The sequence below is a fragment of the Mytilus trossulus genome, unplaced genomic scaffold (genome assembly GCF_036588685.1).
Source record: "Mytilus trossulus isolate FHL-02 unplaced genomic scaffold, PNRI_Mtr1.1.1.hap1 h1tg000050l__unscaffolded, whole genome shotgun sequence".
In the NCBI taxonomy this organism is placed as follows: domain Eukaryota; kingdom Metazoa; phylum Mollusca; class Bivalvia; order Mytilida; family Mytilidae; genus Mytilus; species Mytilus trossulus.
This window is the reverse complement of record NW_026963292.1, coordinates 2,547,668-2,561,505: the sequence shown is the minus strand read 5'-3', so window position 1 is coordinate 2,561,505 and position 13,838 is coordinate 2,547,668. Positions and strand designations below refer to the sequence as shown.

Genomic DNA, 13,838 nt, shown 5'->3' with positions numbered 1-13,838 from the left:
GGCGGGGTTCGTGTTGCTCAGTCTTTAGTTTTCTATGTTGTTTAATGTGTACAATTATTTGTCTGTTTGCCTTTTTCATGTTTAGCCATAGCGTTGTCAGTTTATTTTCGATTTATGAGTTTGACTGTTCGTCTGGTATCTTTCACCCCTCTTTGATTCACATCATTAAAGAAGCTTTCATTAGAATTTTGAGTAGTGGGTGTATTAGAGTGAACAACATGTCTACCAACTATTTGGTAGTATTTCAAACGCGTTGTGTTGATAAAATGTGCTCGAAAACATGTTTTTGAAAAATAAGATCAACATAAAAAGGGTACAAATGAAACCAACACTCATTTCAGTATTGTCCTTGAAAGATTTCTTTTCTATTTGATATTGTAATATTTCATAACGTTTATATGTTTTCTCAATAGTGAGCGTGTCTTTTATTTATTGTAAGTGTAACGTTTGAATTGTTGCGTTCGACTTAAATAATATTTTTCTTACAATCATTTGCGCAATACGTACGCTTCCCGGTTTATTTATTTAGAACATATCATGGGACAAGTTTAGTTTAAAAACTTGCACTACTCTGTCACTTATTATATATAAACCTTTTGAAATATACAATATATTCTTAATGAGTTGCTGAAGTCAGTTATTGTAAAATGTTAAACAATAACTACCTGTTAAAAATGCAAACAAACTTATCATCACCCTCTGAACAAAATACGATCAAATAAAAACAAAAAAGTGTATATCTTTGTTAAAAAAGGAAGCCATTATGATATTATTTACAAAAGCCCCCTCTCCCCAAAATAGAAAAATGCAAATGCCCGACTTACATGTACTTATTTTTCCATTATACTCTTAAAAATGATAAATGAAAAAAAAAAATGCTCCATTGTTATTCTTTTTTTTTCATTTTGAAATTTACACATTGAAAAATTTAAAGATGGTCCACATTTGATCATTATACATTGACAATTAAAAACAAGCTCAATACATGATCTATATTTTACTTTTTATCTACTGTTGATTTCTCATTAATCGTGGAATAGCAATTTTTCTGGTTTCGTGGATAACTGCGAACACTGAGATTAAACTTCAACGAAATACAACTTTCCTTAGGCTTGTATGCAAACTTTGTCAAAACCAACAAAAAAAAATCAACCGAAATTGGTGAAAACGAAATTGGACAAATCTACAGTATGATGTGGTGTCGAACGCTTATTAGGTATGAATATTCTGTCTTAAATTCAAAAAGAAAAAAAGGTGGCATTTCCTAGGCAATAATCATAATATTTGATTATATAAAATAAAAAGCCACTTATTCTAATTATTAATTATTTTTGTTTTGTTTTATTAAGGTTGATGGGGTGTCTAAATTATAATCCATAGAATTTTTTAATAATTTGCCAAAATGTAGTTTTTATAATGCTTTTAAAAAAAAAAGAAGAAAAAGAATGGGTCACTGTGCTTATTTTCACGCTACACGGTGTTCAAAATTGACAGATTTTATATAGATTAAGCATGGAAAACCCAATTTTTTACATTACAAAATTGACAGATTTTGTATAGATTAGGCATGGAAAACCCAATTTTCTACAATAAAGCGTAAACTACTCCATATAATTTTGAGATAACATAGGAGAAGATAGCTTTAATAGTTTAATAGTATGCTTTCAATTAAGAAAAAGAAAAAATGGGTCACCGGACCCGTTTTCTTGCTACATCATAAAATAGGTAAATTCCTAACACATTCTATTGTAAAAGTACATGTGTACCCTATTGAAATTATCTGCCTTTGAATTTGAGTTGCCTCCCCTTATGTGGCAAATATTGAAAAAAAAAAATTTAACAAAAGTTTACTGTTTTTTGTAAAATCCAACCATAAATATGATAAAACATGTCATTTTCTATATTGAAGTGAAAGTTCTTACATATGAATTACCCACTACTCTTCAAAATTTGCACATTCTATTAAAGATCTAGACCTTGTTTTCTGGTATTTCCAAATCCAAGATGGAGAAAGACACACCTATCTTCCTTAAGTGTATATGATGGCTATCTTCTTAACAAACAAATATAGCCAACCTTTTTAGATATTTCATAAAACAGTGCAGCTTGGTAACTTAATTTATATTGCTAATCATAAAGTTGTTAAATCACCTTTCAGCAAGTGACGGCCAGCTTCATTATATATACAAATGTAAGTCATTTAATTAAGGGAAGTTAACTTTTAAGAAGACAGAAGGTAGTCTCTGGTAACATATATTGTTTAAATGCCATAATTGATGTTAAAGCTTTTGTGAATTAAATATTAGAATACAACCAATTGATATATTGTAATAGTACTGACAATAGCTTATTTTAAAATATTTATCAAGATCCGATAAAGTTGTCAACAGATTTTATTCAGATTGAAGATGATTCTTGTAGCACGCGGATAATGTAAACAGTTGTGTTGGTTTATGATTGATCTTTAATGTTTTTGTTTATGTTTAAAATTAGACCGATGTTAGGGTTTACATTTGAACAAAATACTTTTTATATATTTCTGTAATATTTAAATGACGTATATCTATAAACAATTTTATACTACATATAAACACGAACTTCCTGGTTTTAATGCAGTCAGCAACATGCACTTCAACATGAAATGTTTCTTCTGTTTCCTGGCATTCATATTGAATTCATACATAGTTTTAGCCGAAGGTAAGAGTAATTGCAGTTATACGTCTAAACGGGGTTATCGTTTTTTTCGATTTAAATCGTTAGCAGTAAATTCTTTAGCAATATAATGAATTTTCTTGGATTTAGGGAAACTTGCATTTTCGTGGATATTTGATATCGTGGTTTTCCAAAAGTCTGCATTTAATCATACATCAAATTTGCAATTCGTTGAACATTTAAATTCGTAGTTTCAATGTACCAACGAAATTCACGAAAACGGTTTCCAACGAATATCAATGAATCCACAATAGTTTGTTTTTTTTAACTTGAGAAGGACATGAACAGCTTTTTGATTCTCTGCATTATGAGATAATAATAGCTGTATTAACAACCAGTTTTCTCCATTATTGGAAAAGACTAGGACTCTTAATATCTCAAACCCAATATATCGTGCCCGTTATTTGAATGATAAAAAAAAGTACTAATGTGTTTTTATATTCAAAGCTATTGTCCTGGAACGTAAATACACACTGCTAAGCGTGTGGTGATATTATCAATAACGCTTGACCGATATACGCTTCCGAATTTTTAGCTTTAAAACTTCCGTTTCAACAATATATAGATATTTGAGAGTCACCTGGTTCATTGAGACGTAAATACAAATGTGAATCCTGATTTCCATGATGAGTCTATTTACAACTACTTGGTCGATGCCACTGCTAGTGGAGTTTTTATTTCCCGAGGGTATCACCAACCCTGTAGTCAGCACTTCTGCGCTGACAAGAATTATCATCGATATGGTTATATTTATAAATTAACTGTTAACAGAACTTTGAATTCTTGAAATACGCAGGCTTTTCTACCTCAGGAATAAATTACCCCAGCCATATTTGGTAAATATTGGTTCTCAATCCTCTTTAACTTCATACTCTATTAGGCCTTTTGTCTTTTTGATTCAAGCAATACTGATGAGTCTTTTGTAGACAAAACGAGCATCTGGCTAAAATACAAAATTTACAGCCTGGTTTCTATGATGAGGTCATTAAGAAGAAATAAGTAAGTTTCGATATGAATCATGGACAAATGGTATAAACGACAAAAAAAAATTCACATCGACCTTACGGCGCCGCAGAATAGGTGGTCGTCCTTCTTTTTGCTTCATACACCACCTATGCTTCAATTAATAAGTCATCAAAAACGAACGCGGATACATTGTAACCTGTAATATTTCAAACAATTTCAATAAAAATGTTTATTACCATAAAATTGAAATTTAGATGAAAGTTCCGTATTTTCTTCGACTATTCATAATTCCAAAACGGCAGTTGAACTGTTTTGATTCGAATGCCATTATTGAAACTTGTGTAGACCAAATGTACCCCTGCTGTTCAAATTTAAAAGTCTGGTATCATTGATTATTTATAAAACTGAGAATGACAATGGGGAATATGTCAAAAAGACAACAACCCGATCAAAGAGCAGACAACCACCAAAAGCCACCAATGAGTCTTAAACGCAATGAGAAAATCCAGCACTCGGATGTGGTCCTCAGCTGGCCCCTAAATACATATGTGTACTAGTTCAGTGAAAATAAACGTCACACTTAACTCCAAAACATGTTATGTTTATAGTTAAACGCAAAAGAAGTGATACACAAATTATTGACAGTAATTCATGTAATTGCGGCAGTCAAATCCTACAATGTCTCAATTATGTTGCATTCATATTAATAATGTAAATATGTTTAAAGGTTATCTTAAGAAAACGAAATGTATCGCCACTACATCAATTTAGATGTGGACTTGGAGGAATTTCTCGCTACATTGAAGACCTGTTGGTGACCTTCTGCTGTTGTTTTTTTATTTGGTCGGGTTGTTGTCTCTTTGACACATTCCCCATTTCCATTCTCAATTTTATCGATAAATAAATTCATTTTTTATTCCAAATTAATTTGCAAATACCGCTGAAAAACGTTTAGTTGTAAGGGTATTTGAACATTTTGTATTAATGACAATATCTATATTTGTTTACATCTTATGAGTTTCGAACTTCCTATTCGAAACAAGTTAATTATTAATATTTATATAGATGATTTTATACGGCTTTAACAATCAAAAAGTGTCTTACTAAATGAATAACTCATTAACTAGACATGTATAACAACAGACACTATCAAAATCTGACACCATTTCTAATTTATTATAACATTTGCTACAACATAATGAGCAACCAAGGCGGTTTTTACTTTTGGACAAAAATATAATTATATGGCAGGTTCAAACTAACTTTGCGAATTGTCAACTATTTTCTATTTGATTGCGACCGCTGGAAGAATGACAATTACACAACCAGAAGAATAAAAAAAAAAGAAACAAGTAGACAGATTCAAATGTTTCAAAGTTTGTACTGTTCGTTACCTCATTGTGCAGTGTTGTTAAAATCGTTCTTTCACACGATATTAATCACTTTATTACTGAGATAAAATAAATCACCTTTATGAACAGTGCAATTATCAAGATATATGTGTACAGTGCAGGATATGGTGATTTCTTAACAAACTGGTACTAGTATTCAGTTTATATAAATCGAATTGAATAATGGACATTCTTTCAAAACCGTTTGATAATTTTTAATTGATAAATTGTTTATTATTGCATGTTCTTAGTTGAGTCTGTTAACTTGCATAAATCAGTAAATTTACAATTTAAATGATATATTCTGCTAAATCAAGCTATTGTTAAATATTCATCAATATTTTCCTGATAAAGATAAAGACAATTTTATCATCCCCATTGTCATGATTGTATTAAAATACAATAAAGTGAAGAGAAACAAATGTATTTCTTTGTTTTCGAAAAAACGTCTTTCAAATTATTCGTAAAAGCATAAAATTTTAAATACTGACCTCAACGATTATTAAATTTCACTCAAAAAATTGAAATATGAAAAACTGATCTAATGTGAGTTTTTTTTCATTTTGGCATTTTCATTGAAAATTGATAAAAAAAATCTCCAATGTGAAGCATTTTTCATTTTGGAATTATTAATGGAAAAAAAACAAAAAATGCTAAGTATATGATACATTGTGTTTCTTAACTTTGGAGGATACATTATTATTCGATGATCACAAATTGTTCGTGATTTCGTGGATACATAGTAGCCTCGAATTTTAACGTTCAACGAAATTCAACTTTCCTTAAGTGTGTAGGCAAAACCAAAGAATAAAATATCAACATAGATACAATTTATTATTTTTACACCTAAATTGTTACCTACGAAAGTATAACTATTTGTCGAAAACTAATATTGCATGAACATGATGAATGTTTTGTATTTTTCAAATAAGAAAAGTGTCATTTAAAGCACCATTTAAAAATATTTTTATTGTATTGCACCGCGGGTAAATTATCACGTTGCGATTGGTTTAACGCTGTCACGTGGTGACCCTTTATGGATCCGTAGGTGGTGAGTAAATTTCATATGGGGCTTATGACGTCACGTCTACTGTGAATGGTGACATCATCTATTAATGTTGTTGTATTTCCTAATTTTTTTTCTCTACGAAACGCAGCAGAAAACGTGTCGTGTGCAATAAATTCGTTATACGGCTCACTACTGACCCCCTACGGACCATAGAGGGTGAATAAAATCCTTAGGAGATTCGGCCTTCGGCTTCGCTCCCTATGGATTTACTTATCCTCTATGGATCCTTCGGGGTCAATAGCGAACCATATAACTTATTATTTTGACAAATGTTATTTAAAAAGAAAAGCCATCCTCTCTGATTGTTTTTAATATTTTTATGGTTTTAAGGAAGATCGCTTCTCAGTTTCAAAATAAAATGTTTCCATTACACTAGTATATTTTGATAGGGGCTGAATAAAGGAACCAAAAAGAGCGAAAACAATATAGTTCTGTGTGGTTTATTTTCAAGATATATGCTATTGAAATTTTGGCGGGAAAATGTTCTTTTTCTTGATTTTTCATAGCTTTATCATTGACATGTTTAAGTTCTCAAAAACTATAAAAAAAAAACCAAAGATTTTATGAGCCTTTTACAGATGGCTTATACTTATACATGTAAAAGATTTATTAAAAGACAAAAGGGGGTTAGTTGGCAAAGTGTTTAGGCATTCAAATTGATAACACAAGACGATTCCGAGAATCTGACAAAAATTCAAAACATGACAAGCGAACATCCCAAATAACTGTATATGATGGCTATCTCGTACATGTCGTATGCACACAATTGTAACCAACTTTTGTTTATTCTATAATCATTGTGCTGAGTATAATAATAGTTATATGAATTGCAAAACGACATATGAGTTGCATCTTGATAATCATAACCATCTTTTAGATTACCTTCGATAGTTAGCAACGGCCAGCCCCATTATAAGTCATTCAATTAAGGGACCTTAGTTTTTTTTTAAAGAAGAAAGACGGAAGTCTCGGGTAACATATATTATTGATACGTATTTTTGATGTTAAAGATTTTGTAAATAATACAATGTAACATATTCAATTGGTATATTATACTGTCTGTATTTTGTATTAAGATATAATCAAGATACAGATTTTATTCAGATTTAGGATGATTTTGGCACCAAACAAATAAAGGTCAACAGATGTGTCGGTTAAAGATTGTTATTTAAAAAAAAATCATGTTTGTAGTTAGACCAATGCATAGTGTAAACCGAATTCGTCTATTTATATATTCCTGTTATATTCATTTAAATAGCTTATATGTATAACAAGTTTTGTACTCCGTAGTACGACGAACTTCCTGGTTTTCATAACATTCATGACATTGTAACGTATTTGGCAACCAATCACTGACGTTTAGTAGTTGTGCAGATCGATGAATGAAATTTATTTTTTTTCTGTTCAAAATATAACCGATGTAATGCCATTTGAACACTATACTACTGTTTATATTTTCCTGCTATATTAAGTAAATGACGTAAATTTATAACCAGGTGTGTACTATGCATAACGACGAACTTCTTGGTCTTGTATATAAAATGTAGCTAAATACACTTCAAAATTAAATGTTTCGTACTTTTATATGTATCTCCTTTCTGTGGAAAGTAAGTTTTATTAAAGTTAGCCGACGTCAAAACATCATATACAATAATATCGTATAAATCCAATATTTCCACAGATATTAGAGTGGTGAAACGTATGGTTTTGAGTGATAAAAAGTCTACCAACTTTGTTGTAGTATCTTGATTTCTTGATACCGATTCAATTTGCATGGACAGTATTTTCTAAAAAAAACTACCTATCCATCCCCAAAGATGCTATAAAATGAACAGCAAAAAAATCATCATCCATTGTTCACTCAGGATTCCTGTAGATTCTTAGACGAACTAAATTACTAAAAAGAACAACCGCTAATCTAAGTAGCTTTTGCCTTTGTCTTTATTACTTTTAGTATCCAAGTCGAGTGTTGGAGCCTGTTATTTATCCTTTGTAGTTGCATCGGTTTCAACTATTGGGGTGTTCACTTTAGACCGTCTTTGCTTCCGTCCTTTCATATCAAATTGTTATATTTACACTGAAGGCACTGTTAGTTTGCCGATAGATTAAAATGTGATAAAACTTATCATCAACGCACATTTTCTTCGCTTTAAGTTTTGTTTTCATGGAAGCAAATTTGTGCAATGAGGCTTAAGATGTATGCCTCAGTAACAGGTTAATTGAAAGAAAATCTTGTGTAATGGACTGAATCTCTTGAAAACATGAAAGCTCCATTTGTTATTCAGTTAAATGAGTTCTTTCAGCATGACACATTTAGCTAGCTCGTGTATAATATTTGTGTGTAATGAAGCTATTCATTTTTCATTTAGTGCTCACTTGAATTTAAAAACAAAAAAAGTTATTAAACGGAGACGTTTATTAATGAGCATATTCACTTGAAAATAATGTTGAATTTCTTAACTATAAATGTTTTCAACCCCACAAGTTAGTATTCAGCTTAGGTTTTTATGCCTATACTGCCGTAACTGTAAAAGGCACAACGTTTCTGAAACGTTTCTTGGTCTTTTAATATTATATATCATCATATCTGATTAGGCCTTCAACTATCTTGATTACAATGCCATTGAACAAACTCATGTAAACCAAACGCGCATCGGTTATTGAAGTTCTAAGCCAGGTATTTCATTTACTAATTTTGTGAATGATTAAATGCAAAGGTTGTGAAAACATCTTTTGGTCGGTAAATGAAAAAGAAATCTTAAAAAACCGGAATATGATATCCTTAGATCAATTTCAACTTATAAAAATAAATAAATTTGTGTTATTTCTAATTGATTTGCAAATACCTTAGAGCAACTTAAAATTGTAAGGAAATTTAAACATTTAAATTCAATACAGTTTCGTTTAAATGTTTAAATTTTATTAGGTCGAACTTCCTGTTTAAAATACGAAAAATATAACTGTATATCTACACACTGAAAAATTGAAAGGTGTCTATACTAAATAAATCCCTCATTAAATGAAATACTGTGATCACAGTCACTATCAACATCTCTATAGTCTTTAAAACAACCAAGGAGGTTTCTGACTTTTAGACAAGGTCATAAATAATGGCATTGTTAAACTAAATTGTTTTTGCAAACGCTTAACCATTTGTCATTTGACTACTGGAATAGCAAAAGGTACAACAAATATTAAAACAAACTCATTTCATAAAATAGTATTAACACTGTACTAAAATACTAAAGGTATTATTTAAACAGAAACATAGGTAAACCAATTATAGTATCAAAGAAGACATTACTGTTCGTTAGTTCATTGTATTAAATCATATGTTAAATATCTACCATTCATCTTTTTTCACACTGTATTACTAAGATTGAATAAATCCCCTTCATAAACAGGGCAACTATCAATATCCCTTGGTACAGTACACATGGTACATAATCAGTTGATTTCTTTACAAATTGGTATTCATTTTACATACATTTTATGGAACAATAACTATTCTTAACAACCGTTTGAATATTTATCATTGATATAATGTTTAAAATGACATGTACATAACTTTGTTTATTTACGAAACTTGACCGGTATAAAATTTTAATATTCAACATTCATGTACGCAATGAGTAATTAAGACGAAGTACTACCCGGCTTATTTATTACGAACAAATCGGGAAAGAAAATAGATTTTAAATTCTTTAAAAAATATTGATTCTTGTCAAGTTGCTGACTTTTTACTGCAAAGTATCAAACAATTCCATTGTTTCGAAATGCTATGTGACATTTTCATTTTATCAAAACACAATAAAATGAAGGGAAACCCAAGCAAAATGCACCCACTCAAAGGGTGAGACAAGTATTACCTGGGCAAAAAAAACGGTATTTGTCGTATGTTGTCTGTATGTACACCTCTCTCAGAAATGCTACAACAACAATTTCTCAGATTATACACATATATTCTGGAGTCTCAAATAGGTCAACTTATATACAAATCAAATGTCTTTGTTATATATTTTATCCTGTAATTGGGTGTCTTACTATACAGATACAGCCCTACAGATATCGGTATGCTGTATCTGTATACTATACAGATATCGCTCTAAAGCTCCATCAACTGCCGTACTACATTTGTGTATTTCTATTGACGAGTGTTGTATGAACCTGCGTGACCTCAGAATTTGTATTGCAGTCGCATTCCAATGACGTTTTGTTTTGACCTAATAAGAATTCGCGATTATTTTTATCCGTTCCTTTTGTATTCAAACATTTCGTTAGAGCAATACAAAATAAACCAACTTCTGATAACAGACAAACATGAACAGCAGTATTTTCTATGACGACAATCATCGATTTCAAAACTTGAATGCTTTGGAATGTTTACATGTGTAACTCAATCAACAATGTCAATTTCAGCATGCATGTTAAGTGAATGTCAAGTTCAGTTCAAAATTGTGAAGCGTAGGACAACTCGTACATTTCTGTTTCAAATTAGACAATGTTTTATTGTTCTTTGTTGATACTGTTGAAATTAGTTGCTATGTTAAAATAAATAATTATTCACCTTGAGCAATGTTTTATTGCTGACTATTCGAGATTGTTTTTTTGCGAACACGTCTTCAGCTGAAGGTGTGATTTTCATATTACTACGCGGGCCTCAAGGGATTTTAAATCGAAAAAAAACTGCAAAACATGTGAGTTTTTGTGTCTTTCAAAGCACAACAATATACAGAATTAATTGCAGGATAAAGACAATAACTTTTTAAAGCTGGCATTACACCTGTTTCAGCTGATATGTAAAGACACTAAACAATTATAGTCTGTCTAACAAATATCTTATGAAATCAAGCCAGCATTTAGTTTTAGCTAGTTTTATTCAGAATTACTCGATAATATCCAGTAAATGGCAGGTGTCTCTATCGCTTCCCAATGGACTAATCAACATTCATGAAACCGGGTTATGGTTAAACCTTCCTAATCAGCGACTGAATATATAACAAAATATTAAACGAATATTTTGGATTCATGTACGAAGCTGATTGAAAGCAATTATGAGCGCATATGATAAACAAACACAACTAACTGACATCCAAACCAATAACAATTTACCTGAAAGGAAACTAAAAACGTAAAGGTAAGACATACAATCAACGTCAAGGGTATGGACATCGGAGAGCGATCAAACATTAAACTTGATCAGTGGAATAACAAAAGCAAAACTAAGTAAAGAACAAAGAGACAATGAACTCGGTGATTTTAATATTGGTCAATTACTGTCACTTTAGTTAAAACAACGAATTAGTACTATGTTTATGAAAATGCTAGAAAATACTGTTTTTCCTTTTTTAAGTGGGACATCTTGATAAAAAAGTTGAACTTGTGGCAGAGTTTATTCAAATTTCATTGTGTAAAATTTAGACAAATTGTTATAACAGAGATATGTTAGTTCGATATTGGAATCGCTTTGAATTCTTGCTGTAGGGATTTACAATGTAAGTTTGCGTTAAACAAGTTTAGTAGTTCTGAAATAATTACATTAGTGCTAGGCGTTTTCCTTTCTATGTTTGTGCTAAGAAATTCTCTAGAAGTTAAAGTAACAGTGTAAATATTGTGATATTGTGTCGACATCAAGCAGTTTACATGTTAGACATTTAATTTGTTTCCGTTTTATTTGTTGTTGTTTTACTTCATTTAAAATTCAGTAAATAGTTATCAAAAGTACCAGGATTATAATTTTATACGCCAGACGCGCGTTTCGTCTACATAAGACTCATCAGTGACGCTCAGATCAAAATAGTTAAAAAGCCAAATAAATACAAAGTTGAAGAGCATTGAGGATCCAAAATTCCAAAAAGTTGTGCCAAATACGGCTAAGGTAATCTACTCCTGGGGTAAGAAAATCCTTAGTTTTTCGAAAAATCAAAGTTTTGTAAACAGAAAATTTATAAAAATGACCATATAAATGATATTCATGTCAACACCAAAGTGCTGACTACTGCGCTGGTGATACCCTCGGGAACGAAACGTCCACCAGCAGTGGCATCGACCCAGTTGTGTAAATAGTTAGTAAAATAAACAATATTTTTGTTGCGAAAAAATTGGAATATGTTGTATATAGAGTCAACAATCGTTGCATTGTTCAGTTTCTGAAATAACCCTAACCGTGTACGCTCGTGATTTTAATTCGGGAACCAAAAATAAAATGTATGCAACGCTTGGAGCATCGATACTTTCATATTGTCTGTTATTCTTTAGATCATACCTTCACGTTTCATGCTATCTTCTTATAGATATCAAACAATACTATATCATACAGACAATTAATACACAATTTCCTTTTTTTTTTAGATATAAAACTCCTCGTAGCAGCATGGGACAGAGTTATGTTAATGGACGCTAATGGAACAATTTTAGAAACGATTGCAAAATCTGACAAAAACGAAATACAAGATGTTGCCTTCCACGAAACAAAGAATTACATATATTGGTCAGGTTCATCTGGTAACATAACAAGGTTTGTTAGTAAATATCATAAGATTAATAAAATAGTACATACTTCTAAGTTAAACATTATGACACCAACAGTTTAAATACACACACAACTGCTCGATGCTTTCTTTCCCTTCATGTAAAATACGAAAAGTACAATGGCAAGCAAATACATTATTCTAGTACATGGAAAACATAATGTTTGAGCCCCAAAAATCTTTCAGTTTTCTTTCTGTCTTATTATTTTGTCGTCTAATGTTTGTACAGCTTTGCAACTAAGCAGAGTTGGCATTTTATTCTTTTCTTCTTGGATCTCCCGGCTTTATATATGTTTTTCTAATATAGTTATCGGTAATCGAATTATATATTTGTAGTCTGTTTTGATAAGAACTGTCACGCTTGATTTGATATGTCGCAAATCCATATTACACTATTCAAACACCGTCACAACAAAATCGGTATTCAATTCTATATGCCTAAATACTTGACAACATTACGCCAAATCTTTCTATCTGATTCTTCTGACTTTAAAGGGATGCATCTGCAATATAAAAAGAATGTGCGCCCATGTGTCTGTTCATATATAACAATTGTTACTTTGTTATTAAACATATTGAAACAAGTGTGCAATGAGGACGGCATGTACAAATATTGGTAAGACAACGTGATTGTTATCTAACGTTAACGTTTTCTTTTCTTTTGCATGTAGACTCACTTATCCATCAGTCGATAATGAAACAGAAGTTATTTTTCATCAAAAAGCAGGATGTAGTTCATTCGGCGCCGCAGTTGATTCTATCAACGATTATTTATACTGGTCGAACTGTAGTGATATAGTGAGATCGAATCTTGACGGATCAGAAATGAAAACTATTCTTGATTTCAGTGCAAACGGGTCTGTAGGGACCTTAGAAGTAGATTCAGAAAATGGGTAAATATTAATACTTAATTTTCGAATTTTAAGACAATTTATTTAAACATTTCGAACCTTAAACTTACCGAACGTTTTTATTTGTCGTGTTTTCGAGATTCGATGTATCATTGAATTTAGTTGTATATGTATTTTAAGTGTAAATTGCAAGCTGATATTAGTAGTTTTTTTTCAATTAAGAGTTGTCGTTTAATTTCTCTTTAGATATATTACCACATACCATTAGACATGTTAGATGTTATATGATATTGATAATGCACAACTTAAATTAACCCAC

General features: G+C 30.9%; 1 protein-coding gene across 1 annotated transcript in view; it reads left to right on the top strand.

Moving 5' to 3' along the window:
- Nucleotides 1–13,838, top strand: part of LOC134699346 (von Willebrand factor D and EGF domain-containing protein-like) — an 82,707-nt gene that overhangs the window by 34,224 nt on the left and 34,645 nt on the right. The window contains exons 2-3 of the mRNA XM_063560955.1: nucleotides 12,490–12,655; nucleotides 13,340–13,561. Coding sequence (XP_063417025.1) covers nucleotides 12,490–12,655; nucleotides 13,340–13,561 — 388 coding nt within the window. The remainder of the gene's footprint in view (nucleotides 1–12,489; nucleotides 12,656–13,339; nucleotides 13,562–13,838) is intronic.